This window comes from Equus quagga, chromosome 4, assembly GCF_021613505.1.
Source record: "Equus quagga isolate Etosha38 chromosome 4, UCLA_HA_Equagga_1.0, whole genome shotgun sequence".
Taxonomy (NCBI): domain Eukaryota; kingdom Metazoa; phylum Chordata; class Mammalia; order Perissodactyla; family Equidae; genus Equus; species Equus quagga.
The window spans coordinates 67253668-67272341 of NC_060270.1; the positions used below are offsets into that span (position 1 = coordinate 67253668).

At 38.8% G+C, this 18674-nt stretch overlaps 1 protein-coding gene across 1 annotated transcript in view; it reads right to left on the reverse strand.

Moving 5' to 3' along the window:
* CNTNAP5 (contactin associated protein family member 5) overlaps positions 1-18674 on the reverse strand; it is a 765902-nt gene that overhangs the window by 81796 nt on the left and 665432 nt on the right. Inside the window, exon 19 of the mRNA XM_046657745.1 lies at positions 10691-10915. Coding sequence (XP_046513701.1) covers positions 10691-10915 — 225 coding nt within the window. The remainder of the gene's footprint in view (positions 1-10690; positions 10916-18674) is intronic.

The window sequence follows — 18674 nt, forward strand, 5'->3', positions numbered from 1 at the left end:
TAAATTAATGAAATAATTTAATTGAAACATTCATTATAACAAATGATTCTTCTTCTTTAACAGTTAAGCACATTTTATTTAAATAGCCCATGCCAAGACCACTAAAAAGCATTTCACTGCCAGATCTATCTGCCTTAACTTCCATGAGCTGGCGATAGGATATTATGCTATCAGCTACTTCTCAGCCTTCTGTGTGGATACCATAGCATCCTCAGCCTGCCCTTTAAATGTTGGCTTTTAATGGCAGTTCCAGTATTTTTGAGAGGAAAGACACACCTTCACTGAGAGATATCATACATTCCTATGACTTCAGTTAGCGATTATGTTCTTTTTTATCTGCTTTTTTCTTTTGGTGAAGCAGATTGTGGCAGGCACCTTCTAAGATGGCCCCAGTGATCCCTGCCTCCAGCATCCATACACTTGTGTAATATCCTTTCACATCACAGTGTACTAGGTGTCACTGCTGAGTTCAGGTTCTAACAGATTGCAATTGCTGTCTTAGATACTTTCTCTCTTGTATTTTCTCTGTCTCTCCTTCTCTCTCTTCTTTCTTCCCTCCCTACTTTCTCTGGGGGTAGCCAACTGACATGTGGTCTGAGCAGTCCTATTGAAAAGTCAACATGTCAAAGAACTGAAAGCTCCTGTCAACAGCCACATGATGGAGATTGGAAGCAGGTTATCCAGTCCCTTCAGATTACTATAGCCCCCACCAAGAGTTGTACCTCATGAGAGACCAGGAGCCAGAATCATCCAGAAAAACCACCCCCCAGATTCCTGACCTCTCCCAGACCTGCATAAGGTGATAAATATTTGATATTTTAAGGTGCTAAGTTTGGGGGTAAATTTTTACACTGCATTAGGTAATTAATATATGCACATTCAGTAGTGTAGGGCCTGGGCCTTGCTTGCTCAGCAAAAGCCCCCAGGCCCATTGCAACCATGTGTCCTTCTGGCTCTCTGGGCAGGCTGCCCAGCTACTGGGATTTGTAATGATCTGGGCTTGGCCACCTGGATTCTCCCTTATCCCACGTGATAGTCCTGTGAGCTTCAGTAGGCATCAAAGTATAATTTACCAAATATAAGGAGATATCTGGCACCCCCTTTTTTTTTGCTGAGGAAGATTTGTCCTGCACTAACATCCATGCCAATCTTTATTTTGTATGTGAGCCGCCATGATAGCATGACTGCTGATGAGTGGTGTAGGTTTGCACCTGGGAACGAAACTTGGGCTGCTGAAGCAGAGTGCTCCAAACTTTAACTGCTAGGTCATCAGGGCTGGCTCTGGCACCCTTTTTTATTGGCATTGTATTTCTAAATATTCCAATGGAGTTTCAGCACTCCTTACATATTGCCCTTTCATTCTGTCTGACTCATCTTTTAAATAGAGTTCTGAAATCAAGGCACTGTGGGTGACTACAGGAAGGGATAGGACATCCCTGACAGCACACAGTCTGCATGAACGCTAAGGCAAGCTAGAGAGAAAGTGACACGTTCCATGAGAGCAGCACACACAGTGCAACGAGCAGTCAGAGAACAGAGCAGCATAGTTTACAAGTTGAAAGTGAGATTAGTGGGGTTTGATGTTCAGAGCCACTTGTTCTTAGACAACATTTAACCTTTTGGTGTCTGAGTTCCCTCATCTGTAAAATGAGGAAATGTTAGGACTAACGCCATAGCCACTGTGTGACAATTAAATGAATTAATGTATGCAAAGTGCATACACAAAACTGAACCTTGCACACATTAAGCACTTTATCAGTATTAGCTGCTGCTAACTGTTTTCTATCCAGGAAATCAAGGACGTTCTCCTGTGGGTGGGGTTAGGAATTTGAACTGAATTTGTAAGGTTGAAAATTTATTCACTATCTCTCCACTACAGCTTTAGAATAACGAATTCGATTTCCAGAGCCCTCATTTCGAAACTTTCAGAGGTCAAGCTACTTATTAAAGTGGAAACACATCTTTGATAACTTTGAATTTAGAGAAATAATGATAATCCAAGGCCTTCTTGCAACATAATATGTAATTACGCACAGAGAACTGAATCAGCCCCAAGCCTGGGCTTCCTGCAGGATTTGTTTCACATCTCGAGATGTAAGTATTTACAGGTCAAGTGGTCTGAGAAGAAAAAACCATGTCTTTTCTCTGGGAAAAGCTTTCTTCACACAGACTTCAACTACTTTCTTAATCCTTAAATGTCTAATTAGAGTTCTAGTCCAAAAGCTAAACATTTAGTCCCCCATTCTCTTCACCTTTGGCTTAAAAAAGGAAAAAAAGGAAAATCAAGTTGGCTCAGTCACCAGCCAGCTCTTTGGTCTGTTTTGTAATGACCCTTCTTTGTACTGATCCCACAGCTTTCATCCGCGTTCCTTCAAACCCTTTACAAACAGGATCTCGTTAATCCTCAACACCGCTGCTGCGAGACCCTTGACCATTGCCATTATCCCAAATCCACAGATGAAGAAACCAAGGTACCTAGTGCATGACTTTGCTCTTATGAGAAACAATGAAGCTTAAGACCAAATAAAAATTCTCACACTACAGTTGCAAGCAAACAGCCTTGTTGACAAAATAAACAGTTGCTCAATTCTTGGAAAATTTCTGAAGGGTTGTTTAAATTGGGCAAGTACAAAGTGAGAAGAACCCGAAAGCCCTCAGAAGATAAAATCAAAGGCTGCCGACTCCACCGGGCCCCACTGCCCCGACCACCCCTGCCTCTCACATGTCCTACAGGCAACAGAATGGAATCTCAGAATTAAGAACATTAATACTCAGTTAATATAATTTATACTCATGCCTGTATTCACCAAGAAGCCTTTCGTGATGCACTGAGAGGAGCTGCCCTCTCTCCCCAATATGGCCCCACTGTAATCCTAAAAAGTCTTCTCCTGGACTCAGTAGCATGCTCCCACATGTGCTAGATATATGTCTTCTTCTACTAGATTCAAAACACGCAATTCAATCCAAGAATACTGAGGCCAACTATGTGCTAGGTACTCTGCTAGATGCAGACGCTGTAAAGATGAATTATATATGGAATCTAGCCTCAAGAATCTCCCTGAAGCCAACTACACCATATCCATTTTTCTGTTATGGGCACATAGGATAGCACCTAGCACATTGTAGATGTTATGGACTGAATGCTTGTGCCCCCTCAAATCCACATGTTGAAGCCCCAGCCTTCAGTGTGGATGCATTTGGAGACAGAGCCTCGAAGGAACTACTTAAGGTTAAAGGAGCTTATAAGCACAGAGCTCTGATCCAATAGGATGAGTATCGTTTTCAGAAGAGACACTGGAAAGTGCTCTCTTTCTCTCCATATACTACTGAGGAAAGCCCATGTGAGCACACAGCAAGAAAGCAGCTCTCTGCAAACCACGAGGAGCGCTCTCCCAGACACCAACCCTGCCGGCGCATCAACCTCAGACTCCTACTCTCCAGAACTGTGAGAAAAGGAATTTCTATAGATAAAGCCCGGTCTGTGGTATTTTGTTATAGCAGCCCTAGTAGATGAATACAGTAGGTATAAAATAGATGTTTATAGATTTAATTGTATTTTATTATTTTTGTTGGCCTTATGTCCATTCTAGTTTTTGATTACTGCTCTTTACCCAGGGGCTGGGAGCACTGACTCAGTAGCTGCTGTGTCCCTATTTCAGTTTCCTTGATGCTGGTACCTGCCGCCCAGCAGCTCCACAGCCAGAGTGGCTGGGGTTGAGGTGGGAGTTTCCCAAGTGCTTCACGGTATCTCCCCAGCTGTGTCTTGCTGGGCCTGGCCTTGCAGTGAGCAGAGCTCTTCATTCATCTTGTGCATATACCCTGCTCTTCAGGGGTTTTTAAATTATAATTTTATTGAGGTCAATGGGCTTATAACCTTGTGTAAATTTCAGATGCACATTATTATATTTCAGTTTCTGTATAGACTGCATCATGTTCACCACCAGGAGTCCAGTTTACATCTGTCACCATACATATATGCTGCTTTATCCCCTCCGCCCTCCCGCACCCTTTTCTTTTCTAGTAACCACTATGTATTTGTTTATTTTCCAAATATAAATGAAACCATATGATATTTGTCTTTCTCCACCTGAATTATTTCACTTAGCATACTATCCCCAAGGTTCATCCATGTTGTCACAAATGGTACAATTCTGTCTTTGTGGTATGTGTACACACATCCCACATCTTCTTTCATTTTTCTCTCTCTTTCTCTGTCTTTCCTTTAGAAACATCAGACAAATTCCCTAAAGGTCTGGTTCAGAGGGTTTTGAGAAAGCCATTCTTAAAGATTTTTGCTTTCAGGTTTTTGTATGTCAAAAGCTGCTGCCTGTGCCTAGTTCCAGCAGCTAATGTACAGGGTGGGCACCCTGTGCCTCATGTTTCTCCTTCCTTGGGGCAATGTCCCATCTGTTAGGTGCTCTGCCTCTGGGCAATGGGCAAGTTTCACGTTCTCTTTGTATTCAATTTTAATCCCAATTATCCTGAATCCTGGCTTTCCTATTCATGCTCTGGAAATCTAAGCATTCAGATAATTCCTATTATTACTGGTATTGATAAGAAAATACAATGTGTTTTGTACTTTACAGTCTACAAAGCACATCTACTTGCATTGTGTCATTTATTCTTTGTCTTAGCCTGATTGAGCTGCTATAACAAAATATTATAAACTGGGCAGTCCCAACAACAGAAATTTGCCTTCTCACAATTCTGGAGACCAGCAAGATCAAAAGCCAGCCAATTCAGTCTCTGTGAGGACTGTCCTCCTGGCTTGCAGATGGCCACCTTCTCACTGTGTCCTCACATGACAGAGAGAGAGAGAGAAAGCTCTGGTGTCTCCTCTTATGAGGTCATTAACTCTATCATATCAGGGCTCTCCCCTTATGACCTCATTCAACGTTAATTACCTTCTCACTCTAATTACAGCCACACTAAAAATCAGGGCTTCAACATATGAATTTTATGAGGTCACAATTCAGTCCACAGTAATCTTCAAGGACCTATGAGCACACCACAATATAATGAATCTACTACAACAAAAAAGAGAAAAACAAGAATTGTTACCCAGATCCAGTTTTACTCAGCACACCTCCATTCTCTACTCAGGCCCACCCCTCAAGACAGTGGACTAATTGTATGATATTGGAGATGCCATTTGTTCCTGCCATATCATGGCCTTTCCTCTAGGAGGGAGAAGCGAGGAAGTAGGACTCTTGATTGCCCTCTCAAGGTCACAGTGTGTCATAACCACATTGCTATGAAAGGAGGGTGGAAGCTCAGTAGGACTTCTTATCTTCCGGCAAGAGACTACTGGAAAGCTCAGAAATGTAGGAAATGAACCAACCAAATCAAGTCAACCTGGCACATATAAAAAGACTTTTGGGAACTTTAAATTCAAATGCAGCAAAGTGTCTCTTGACACAAGCCCAGAGACTGAGGTGATCAGGATTTAATAGGGCCAAGGAAACAACCTTCTGAGGCATGCTTTTCTCAGGCTGCTTATTAGGATTGCTGCTGCTCTGAGGGCTCAAGCACAAGCCTGTGTCAGACAGAGGTGGTGGGGGCAGCATTAAACTTGAAGGTCTTCCTTGAGAAAGCAACAGGGGTGGGGCTGTTCTACTGGCAGCCCAGCCCTGGCTGGAAGCTGTTGAGGTTTGTGCTTTGAAGACGCTCCCTCTCTGGTTTCCTCCCTGTCCCTGCCTCCCTGGAATCAGTCTGTGGAAATGCAGAGCGTCTGGGTTCATCATTATTCCCTCCAAGGTGTGTGTAATCACAAAGGCAGACAGTGCATCCTATGAATGTATGTATTTTAAAAAAAGATTGATAAAAAGGAAATGCTGAAGCAAAGTCAGACGAACCATTCAGTGCTGGAGGGCAGCTGAACAGCCACCATGGGAAGGTGACCTGGGAGCCCTGTTTGGATTTGGTACCCAAATGATTTCACCATAGATTGATGGCCTTAGAATTAGCACATATTCTAAATTTGATTTTTTATTTCTACCCTCAAGGAGCCAAGGACGGATGATGGAAGAATAGAAAAAGGAATTGATTGGTAAAAAAACAAAAACAAAAACAAGTATGTTTCATATGCAGTGGGAATAAAATACAGAGAATGGGGAATAATCAAAGGAACATCTTATTTTATTTAAAAAAATATAATTTTTGCCTGGAGAACACTGGCTTATCTTTCATGGCCCGTCTCAAGGGTCACTATCTCTGTGAAGCCTCCTCTGACCCTCCCTCCAGAAAGAATTGGTCACTCCTTCCTTCTTTGCGCCACTGTGCCTGGAACAGACTTCCACATTAGTATCTATGACACACTGTTGCCCTTATTTGTTATGTCTCTGTCCCCAAATTAGATCCTTAAAGGCAGGACGGGATCCTGTCTATCTGTGTCTCTCCGTACGTACATGAAATAGTGCCTGCCACATGATAGATGCTCTGTGAATATTTGTTAAATGACAAGCTTGAAGGAGAACTCCATGGCACTGTGGAGAAGGAAGGGCCATCACTCAATAAAATGCTGTGAAAGTTAGCTATATGTTTAGAACTCTCATCTGTTTCTCTAGACCCTTTTCCTCCTTCAAATGCCTCTTGTCCGGTTGCCATGTCTCTGAGAGTTGCTTGTGACCCAAAGCCCCAGGCTACGGAACCTCAAGTGCCTTTTCTTTCCCAAGGACTTTCTGACTCCAAAATGCCTTCTTTTCAGCCTCTATTCTTCCAATCAAGAAATTAAAATCCTTTTCTTTCTTTAGGAAGGAAGACCTGTTTTCATTTGAAAGGACAGAAGTAGCTTAACTTGAATAAGTCTCTATTTGGAGAAAATTCAAGAAAAATGATAAAGGGCAAAGAAGAATTCCAGACCTGCCAAATAAAACCCCTGCCAGGGAGAAACGTGTAAGCATGACTCTGAATCACATTGCTCTTCTCCCCTCCGGCATGGACACCCTTATTAAAGAAATCTGCAAGCCAAGAATTTGCTTCAGTATTTACACAGTTCATCCACTTGTTTCCACCCCTGGCTCCTTACTCCAGAGTCCTGAAATTGAAGCCACTTTGGATGATGTGGCTGGGGACATTTTCTCCCTCCAGAGTAGAACAGAAAGGACTCCTTTTAAGGGTGACCCTCTTATCATAATTTCCACCAGATTCCCAAAGGTGTCTTAAATCAAAGAAAGGTTAAGAAATCTGTACTAACAGAAGACTCTTAACTCCATCTCACAGAGGTCTGAATCAATCTTATTATAAAACCTCTTCTAGAGAAGGATTTGCCCCAGCTAACCCTTTACTATCCTTTCTCTCGTCATCTTTTTTTAAATCTGTGAGCATTCTTAACTTTCACTAGTCTTTTCAGAGGTATATTTACCACTGAAGCATATCAAAGTCACATTAAAAATATTCCTAGCTCCTCATAACGCAGTGTCTCCCATACTATTCCCTGGCGATTAGGTCTGAGGCCTCATACTGTGACCATACTGGGAACAAGTTGTAGGGATATCAATTCTTAATTCCTCATAGAGGCATTTCAAAGTTTGCAAATGGAGCCCCAGCAGAAAGAAATATAAATGTAAGACTACACAAAAAGGGAATTGAGAGTCACAAAATCTAAAACTTGGAAAGAAACTCAGAGGTTATTTTTCTCTGCCATCTATTACTGAAATTCTTGGCATGGTTTCTCCAATAAATTATCATTTATTTATTATTTGAAGACCTCCAATGACAAGGAATTCACTATCACTCAAGATATTTTACTCTATTATTGTAATCCCTGAATTCCTGGGAGATTGATCCTTACAGTTAGGCAAAATCTTATTTCTAGTTAGATTGCTTGAGAAACCTGGGAAACTTGACTTCTTTGTGTATCTAGAGTATCTTTCAAAAAGTTTCGGGCAGTTTTTGAGCCTCTCTCTTTTTTCTTACTGTGTTTAAACAGCACCCAATCCTGCTTATCTTTTTTGGTCTCCACAGTTCCTGACACTGTGCAGTGGGACTAGCAATTATGCAGAGAGTCGACGCAAGAGTGAAACGAATGAGCACATATTTCAGTTGTGTCTCTCTGGAAGAAAGAGACAACAGGAAATGTCCAGGATCCTAAGTCACTGAGTCATCCACCACTGCCTACTGTGAAAAGAGTTCCCTAGAGCAGTGTAGCGGGTGGGGGCTGTGATTCTCTCTGAGGTTGAGTGGGGGCGGGGCACTCCATTCCTGACCAGGGTTTGAACACCCATTTCCCATGAGTTAGACTGACCTTCAAGGCCTCCTCGTTTACCCTTACACTGAGATCTAAGCTTAAAACAAATGAATAAGTAAACAAGGCACAAGTGTCTCCTTGCTTTCTGCATTTAGCCAGGGTTTAATAAATGTAAATGCTGGGGCCGGCCTGGTGGCACAACAGTTAAGTTCTCACGTTCCACTTCGGTGGCCTGGGGCTCACCAGTTTGGATCCCGGGTATGGACCTATGCACTGCTTGTCAAGCCATGCTGTGGTAGGCGTCCCACATATAAAGTAGAGGAAGATGGGCACAGATGATAGCTCAGGGCCAGTCTTCCTCAGCAAAAAAATAGGAGGATTGGTGGCAGATGTTAGCTCAGGGCTAATCTTTCTCAAAAGAAAAAAAAATGTAAATGCCTATGGGGTCAGGTAGAGCTTTCAGTGAAGTGAAGCATCAGAGTATAAGAAAATAGGGGATAGGGCAGAATTCGAGAATGCCTTGGCAGCTAAATAATTCAACTTATTTAAATGCTGTGTGTTGCAAAAAATAAACACTATTAGTTTAGCCCTTCTGGTTAAGAATAAAGAAATACACTACCAGACTCTGGGAGGGAGGAATGAATCTCTGCTCTCCTTACTTGCTATGGGATTTTAAGTGAGTTATTTAATGCCTGCGTGCCTTAGTTTCTATAATCATAAGATACTGAGTATATTAATACCACCAATCATACAGGGTTGCTGCGAGGATTAAATGCTGTGTATATTAATTAGAATAGTGCCCAGGAAAAAAATATATATATATATTTATAATAAAGTATACAGAGTAATATATACATGATCTGATATGGTTATTCTTGTTATGCATTGTCTGTACCATAAGCACGGCATGGCAGGCACAAATGTGCCTGTGGAACTATACACAAAACATGCTTTGGAGAAAATCTGGCATCTTAGTGCTCTGTCAGTATCTTATTATCATCCAACCATGTCATAGCAAGATGATTTTCTTTACAGGAAAGACTGCTTGGCTGCTTATTAGGAGACCTGGCCTCTGGTTACAGCTATGTCATGGCTTAGCTGGCTGGCCCACATCAAACAGTTAATCCATGACTCAGTGTCCTCAGCCAGCCTTAGGGACCTCACGGAGACATTATGGGGGCAATGTTTACGAACTGGAATGTTACTATAATGATCCTAATTATACAAAGTTCTGCTGATAAATAAGATCTAATAACCCATAACATTTTTCTTTTTCTTGTAGAGTCTTCAAGACCAGATAATCTTGGAACAACCAGTCATCATCCTAGTCTCTCTCTTTTTTTCTTCCCTTCCATTTTGCTCTTGGAATGAAGGAGTCCTGTTACTTTGAGTTAGCCATTTTTGTTATTATTGTACTTCAGGCCTGATTCAACCCACAGGCCCACCAGTTTTGATCCTTGCTTGAGCCCCACACATCATTCTTTATTTTCAATGTCATAAGTAGTTGGAAAGCAAGATGACACAAGGAAGAATAAATCCAAGAAAAATTAGAGCAAGAGAAGTATCTAGAGTATCTATCTAAGGTCTAGAGAGGGCATGGTGTGTGCTGCATATCACAGGCTTCCTTTCTCCTACCTCCCACCACCGTCCATCTACCCCAGACTCATCTTATTATACTAGCAAATTACAGGAGGAGGAAAGACATATTCTCGATCACAAGAACGTGTTCTTTGAGACCATACTACAAAGGTGTCCACATCTTTACCTATTCTTACATTGTTCCATCCCCTAGGATTTTGATCTCATAGTGTTTTTGGCCATGACTATATCAACAGTCCTCATCACTCCAGAGTGAAATTGAGTAGTATGAGAAAAAAACTGACTTCCCCTAACAGCTATTAAAATTGGTGTCCTTCACCATTCCTTGTATGAAGTGGGTTCCAGCTCCTTTATCAATCTAATCTTTGCATAGTCCATTTTGTCCATACTCTTTTCAAAATCTGATTCTTAGAACCGAACCCCATATTCCACAAGTTATGACTCACATATAATACTTTTCTTCAAGACCTGGACAATCAACTTCTATTAAAACAGCCTGCATTTACGCTAGTTGTTTTAACAGCCCTCTCAGTAAAGGAGACTGCAGCAAAGATGACAGGATATATGTGACGAGTGTCCTTCTGAAATTCAGATAGGCTTATGATCTTCTCCTTTACACTTAATGGATTCCAGCACAGAATAAATAATAAAGAATTACTGCTACACAGTTGAGGTAGATTAAAGTCAATGCATTTGAGACTTTGGCAATGATTTGACACTGGCCCTGAATACCAATTGTACTCATAAAGGTAAAGTACAATCAAGGGTTTGGCTGGAGGTCTGGAAATAAGCTGCCCTGATGGGACCAAATTTAGGTTGAAATTATGCAGAGTTCTGGAGGGCATGCACTGTCCCTCCATCCCAGTATGACATTCCATCAGGCTTCATGCCATCAGTACTCACCATTCTTGCAGAGCAGGACAGCCAGGAAGTCCTGAGAAGAAGAATTGATATAGAGCAAGAGGCTGGGTGCCTGGGCTGTCACAAAGCTAAATGCAATGTTTTCCTTGGATGGAGCTGCATCTGCGTAAATCGCTGAGGATGACAGGCTTATATTCTTGGTCACTGGGTATGGTTCTTGAAACATGTAAGTAACCGAAGTGCCAGACTCAAAAACAGCAGAAACCTCTGCAAAATATAAGAGGGGAAAACATGCACTAAAACATTTAATCTACTATTCAAGATAGCAACAATAGCTTGTTTATTGTTTCCTATGCACCAGGAACTGTGTCAGGTTTTTTACATGAATTATATAATACGCTTCCCACAGTAATTTTGAAGCAGCCAAAGTCATTATTCTTATTTGAAAATGAGAAACATGAGGCTTACAGAGGGTAAGCACCTTGGACAAAGTTGCATAGCTAGGAGAGAGAACTCAGATTTGAATCGCTAAATTTAGGCCCAGTTTAACATGTATTTGCAAAATAACTACCATGTGCCAGGCTGATTTCTCGAGAAGCAAAAACAACATGTCCCTGCCTCCAATATAGCATACTTACTTTCAAAACTTAGATCTTAAAAGTTCTGGTTTTGTGCTTTTCTCGTCTGTAAGGAAGATTTTGTGGGGGGGGGGGGGGGGGGATTAGCCATGAACTAACATCAACCACCAATCCTCCTCTTTTTTGCTGAGGAAGACTGGCCCTGAGCTAACATCCGTCCCCATCTTCCTCTACTTTTTTATATGTGAGACACTTACCATAGTATGGCTTAACAAGCGGTGCATAGGTGCACACCTGGGATCCAAACCAGCGAACCCTGGGCCGCCAAAGCGGAACATGTGAACTTAACCACTGCACCACTGGAAGATTTTGAGTGGGATCTAAATTACTGAGAGTAGGACATTGGGAAGGCAGCAATAATTCTCTGTGGTGTTGGGTTAAGTGTGAGGACTCATGGAAAGAGAGAGAGGAAATCCACGGAAACAGGAGAAAAGGCAGGAAATTAAAATGAAGAGCATTGTTTAACTAGAAATGTCCTACCAAATGTTTGTCCTCTCTCTTCCCCTAGCTTTTATTTCTAATTATTTTTCTTGTTTAGATATTTTCAATTTCAACATACAACTAAATTCAGCATAATGCCTGGAGGCTATTATTTTCTAAATTTCCTACATTTTGTGATCTAAGAGTTTAAGCTCTCTGATCATATTTAAGCTCTCTGATTTGTCTGAACATACAAAACCGTTGGGATAAATGGAAGACAAATCTTAACTTGAAGGTGATTACCAATGGCCATCATGCTATCCCCGGACCACAATAGCAATATTAGCAGTATCCTTTGAGCTATTCCTTGATGGAAGGGATTGTGCTGATTATATTCTGAGAAGACAGGACACACATTTTAAAACAGTACACCCATAGAAGGTAACCTTGAGTGTGATGTGTGAGTGACAGAGGAAATGATTCCCAGAGTTGGATGCCTCCATGGGCCATAGTAGCCCGAGAAGACCTAAAAGAGAAGCTAGGCATCAACCAGGCTTTACAATGTGGAATACACTAAAAGAAGTAGCTGGGAGACAGGGTGATGCTGGAGAGGGTATGTGTCTCTGAGCCAGCTGTGGAGTCTCCTTGTCGCAGAAACTGGAACCTGGCTGTGCCCTTCTCCAGCTCTCTCAAAAATTCCACCCAACCTCATGTTATTCAAATATAAATAGGGATGAATTCGATCTTGTGGTGGGTAGAAGGATTGGAAGAAATTAAGTAAAATCATGGCACATAGTAGGAACTCAATAAACAACAGCTGGTCTTAATAATAGTAATATAATTAAATTTAGAATTAGAATAAGCATAAAGACAAGTCCTGGGTAATGAGTCAGCGAGTGGTTACTTAGAAATCAGTCAGGCTGTAATTTATTTAGGAAAACATCAAACTAAAAATAAATTAAACAAATGGCAATTTTAAGGCTGAGTAGATATTTCATAATATTAAAAACTTTTTATAAAATTTTTCTTATGATAGTGTTCCTGAGGATACGTGTTTTTATGAGTCCTTATCTTTTAGCAATACATATTGCAATATTTATAGATGAAGTGATGTGATATCTGAAATTTGCTTCAAAATAATAAAAGAGGAGGAGCAGACGTGAGCATATAGATGAAATAAAAATGGTCATGAGTTGATAATTGTTGAAACTAGATGATGCGTGCTTGGGAGTTCTGAAACTCTTCTCTCTACTACAGTGTATCATTTAATTTTTCTATAATAAAAAAGTGATATAAGTTGGCAGGAAGTTAAATATAGGGAATTTTTTTTTACAAGTTTTCGGCAATTGGTAAAGGGTACCTAAATATACATGTTATTTTTTCACTGAAATTCCATTACTAAGGAAATTATATGTTTATCAATTTGTTTATCACAGTATTATTTATGTGCAAATTTGGGACAATGTGAAATTCCAAAACAATAACAACAGCAAGCATTTAGTGAGACTTTATATGCCAGGCACTATCCCAAGTTCTTTGTGAAGTGCTCATTGAATGTTCACTACAGCCCTTTGTAAAGGATTCCTGAATTTGTCATGTTTTATAGATGAGGAAACCAAGAAATCATGAGGTTGAGTTACACAATCCATACCACACACTGTGGATTGTGGATGAGCCAAAATCTGAACATAGGCAGATCTGGTGCCAGAGTCCCACTATTGCTAAGTTATAATGCTCTGGTGATAGAATGGGTTAAATAAACAGAGGCAATTTCACCAGATGGAATACATTGCAATCATTAAAATTGATGAATTATACAAGATTGCCTCTGAAATGAAATAAAGAAAATTCAGGATACAAAATGTAATGGACAGAATTATCTCAGCTATATTAAATGCAAAGAAAAGAGCTAGAAAGAAATCAGATTTTCTTTTTAATGGTTGTCCTTGAGTAATTAGATTGGGTTTTATTTTTCTAGATTCCTAAATGTATTTCCAATAGAATTCCAAATATATTATCTGATTTTTTAATTCAAAAACTTTAAGTGACAACACCATGGCAGCCATACCCAGATCCATCAGATAATGGTGGCAGTGGAGGTGGGCTAAAGATAAGCACACATCCACAAATGTGCTGAAATAACTGAAAATGCACATAAAAAAGAATGAAGTTGACCCCTACTTCACATGATATACAAAAATTAACTCAAAATGGATCAAAGGCTAAATGTAAGAGCTAAAATTAGAGAAACTTTAGAAGAAACTATAGTCATAAATTTTCATGACCTAGGATTAGACAATGATGTCTTACACATAACAGCAAAAGCACAAACAACAACAAAAAATAGATAAATTATGCCTCATCAAAATCAAAAAGTATTGTGCTTCAAAGGATACTATCAAGAAAGTGAAAGGGGAGAAAATATTTGCAAATCATATATCTAATAAGGAAATCATATTCAGAATATACAAAGAATTTCTCTAACTGAACAACAGAAAGAAAAATAATCCAATTAAAAAATGGTCCAAAGATTTGAATGGACATTTCACCAAAGAAGATGTACACATGTCTAATAACTACATTAAAAAGTGTTCAACATTATTAGTCGTTAGGGAAATGCAAGTTAAAACCACAATGAGATACCATTTCACACATTCACAGTAGTGTGTCTATTATCAAAAAGACAGACAATAACAAGTGTTGGTGAGGATGTGAAGAAACTGGGATCCTCATACATTGCTGGCGAAAATGTAAAATGGAGCAGCCACTTTGAAAAAGTTTGGCAACTCCTCGAAAAGTCAAACAGGAAAGGAAGAAGTGAAACTGTCGCTGTTTACTGATGATATAATACTATATAAATAGAAAACTCTGAAGACTCCACTAAAACACTGCTAGAACTAATAAACAAATTCATTAAATTTGCAAGATACAAAAATCAATATACCGAAATCTGTGGAGTTTCTATTCATTAATAACAAACTATCAGAAAGAGAAATTTAAAAAGCAATCCCATTTACAACTGAATCAAAAAGAGTAAAATATCTAGGAATAAATTTAATCAAGGAAGTGAAAGCCCTGTACATTGACAGTGATGAAAGAAATTTAATAAGATACAAATAAATGAAAAATATTCTGTGCTCATGGATTGGAAGAATTGATATTGTTAAAATGTCCATACTACTCAAAGCAATGTAGAGACTCAACGCCATCTCCACCAAAATTCAAATGGCATTTTTCACAGAACTAGAAAAAATAATTCTAAAATTTGTATGGAACCACAAAAGATTCTTAATAGCCAAAGTAATCCTAAGATGAACAAAACAAAAGATATCAGGCTCCCTGATTTCAAAATATACTACGAAGCTATAGCAATTAAAACAGCACAGTACTGGCATAAAAACACACACAGAAATCAAGGGAACAGAATTAAGAGCCCAGAAATAAATCCACACATATATAGATAATTAATTTGCATCAAAGGAGCCAAGAATATACAATGGAGAACGGACAGTCTCTAATAAATGGTGTTTGGGAAAGTAGACAGCCATATGAAAAGAATGAAACTAGACCACTATTTTAAACCATACACAAACATTTAACTCAAGATGTACGAAAGACTTGAGTGTAAGACCAGAAAACATAAAATTCCTAGAAGAAAACGTAGGTAGCAAAATCACTGACATTGGTCTTAGTGATGGTTTTGTGAGTATAACTTCAAAGGCAAGGGAAGCAAAAGCAAACGTAAACAAATGGTACCACATCAAACTAAAAAGCTTCTGTACAGCAAGGAGAGCCATCAACAAAACAAAAAGGCAATCTACGGAATGAGAGAATATGTATGCAAATCTGTATCCTGCAAGAAGTTAATATCCAAAATATATAAAGAATTCTTATAACTCAACAACAAAAAAGCAAACAACTCACTTAAAAATGGGCAGAGAACCTGAATAGACATTTTTCCAAAGAAGATTTATAGATGGCCAACAGGCACATGAAAAGATGTTCAACATCACTAATCATTAGTGAAATGAAAATCAAAACCACAATGAGATATTACCTCACTGTTGAATGGCTATTATCAAAAAGAAAAGAAATAGACATGATGTGGATAGAAAGGAACTCTCATACATTGTTGACAGGAATGTAAATTGATACAGCCACTATAGAAAACAGTATGAAGATTCCTCAAAAAATTAAGAATAGAACTAGCATATGATCCAGGTATTCCACTTCTGAGGACTTATCTGAAAAATATGGAAACACTAATTCATAAACATGCATGCACTCCTATGTTCATCACAGTGTTATTTACAATAGCCAAGATATGGAAACAACTAAAGTGTCCACTGAAAGATGAATGGATAAGAGGATGCTGTATATATATATATATATATATACAGAATCTTAAAAAAGAAATGAACAAACATAACAAAAACAAACTCATAGACACAGAGAAGAGATTGGTGGTTACCAGAGGGGAAGTGAGTTGGGGGAGGGCAAAATGAGTTAAGGGGGTCAATTGTATGGTGATGGATGGTAGCTAGAATTTTGAAGGTGATCACTTTGTAGTGCATACAGATGTCAAATTATATTGTTCTACATCAGAAACTTATATAACATGTACCAATTTTACTTCAATTTAAAAAACAAACAAACAAAAAGTTTAACTTATAGTTGCTATATGACCCAGCAATCGCATATCTAGGTATATACCCAAGGAAACAGAAAACATAAGTCCATACAAAAACATGTACAAGAATATTAATAGCAGCATTTTTCATAATAGCCAAAGGAATAAAAAATGTCTCAATGTCTATCAACTGATCAATGGATAAACAAAATGTGGTGCATTCATACAATGGAATACTCTTTTTGAAATAAAATGGGATTCAGTATTGAAAATTCTGCAACATACATGAACCTTGAAAACATTATACTATGCAAAAGAAACCAGACACAAAAAGACGACATACTGTATGTTTCTATTTACATGAAATATCCAGATAGGCAAATCCATAGTGACAGAAAATAGATTAGTGGTTTCCAGGGGGTGGGGGAAGAGGCAAATGAGGAATAGCTGATAATGGATATAAGAGTTCTTTTGGGGATGATGAAAATATTCTGAAACTAGGTAGTGATAATGGTTGTGCAACTTTGTGAATATGCTAAAAACTCCTGAATTGTACATTTTAAAAGGGTGGATTTTATGGTATGTAAATTAAATCTCAATAACAAAAAGATAGAAACACACAAAGCAAAGAACTACATATTTGAATCCTATTAAATACATTCCTGTACAGAATAAAATCAGGGTCATAAAGTGGAAAAAGGAACGGAAAAGATGCTAGATGGACCTCCAGCTCTGACATTTATTAGCAAGTCATTAAACCTCTGTGATCTTCAATGTTCTTATATGTTAAATGCAGATATTACTATCTTCCCTACTAGATTGGAGATAGGAATTAATGTTGTACTCAATAATTACTAGCTAATATTATGATTACTATTCCTTTGTAAAATAATCAGGAAGTGGGTCAATGGACCACAGGTCTATACCAGGCATTGGTAATGGACAAATGTCCCTAATTCCACCCCAGATATTTCCAGTATTTGCACACCCTAAAAGATGCATGCCATAGTAAGTTAGCATACAAGACTACCCCAGTAGAGAGTACCCTTTTTCAGGACCGTCTTGTAGCTAATGGCTCCCATTTCAGTTCCAAGCCACATTTCCCAAAGGCAATTGGCATGGCTAAAAGACTTGGTTAAAAGCTTCATCTTACATACTTTGCAACTGATGAATATAAAGAGAATCCTTTCCTTGGATTTATGAGATAGGGGGAAAAATTTGGAAATAGTGAAGTATGAAGCAAGCTGAAAAGGCTAATCACATATTTATCTATTTTGCTTATAGATCAAAATAAAAAGTAGAAAGAGAACACCGAGGAGATTTCAACGAATGCAGTCATAAGACACAGTGGCATAGACACAAGACAATTAATAGGACCTGTTTCAGAGAAAGAAATTAATGAAAAGTTAGGCTGAATCTGGAACAACATGATCTACGAGATATTTGAACAATGTCTCTGGAGAAATGCAGAGAGGTCTATTGTTCCTTATTTTCCAAACAGAAGACTTGGTTATAGAGCCTGTGAAACAATGTTACAATACTTTACTGACTGGGCCTGGTAGTGTTTATCCTGCATTTGCTGCTTCTAGCATGTGGGCCCAGTCTCAGGGTAGCATCAATTTTTCAGGGAAAGTTATTCAGAGACATCCCCAGTGTGACAAACCAGTAGCACTTTCCTTGTCTTAGCTCACGTTAAGAGCCTACTGGGATGGGACCAACTTTATTTCAAGCTCCCAGGCAGGGCCCAACACTCTGTTGGCCCCAAAATTTGTACCATTAATTTTCTCCCAAGGAGCACAATGCTTCCCAGGAATAACAGGTAAGTAATTCAAACTAATTTGGGAGGACAATGCAAAGGAACTAAGAGCTTAAATTACAGAGGCCTTCACAGAGAACACTAAGAGCTTTTTTCTCTACTGTTTTTAAGTTTCAACAGAAAGTTGGACTAAATAAAGCATTGCTTGGTAGAGGTGCTTGGGAAATGTGCTTTAACGAATTGATGGAAATTATTTACAATTGCCATAATTGTTGGTATGTAAATGGTGTTTCAAAGAGTTTAAAACATTTTATTTTAATAGTTTAAATGCTGCTTTTGAAATATTGCTTACATTATTTGCTCAACAAACTTTTTTCCATCAATAAAATAAGCTTTAAAATTCTGCCAAGATTTATAGGAGACCAAATCTTTTGCCCCTCTATTTGAAAAATGCTACTTATTTATACTGAATAGTGAGATTTTATAGTTTGTAGAGTTATCTTGAATTTATCTAAAGAATTTACACACTGACAATCATTCCTTGTCCAACATATATATCCTTCATGGTTAGCTTTGCATTTG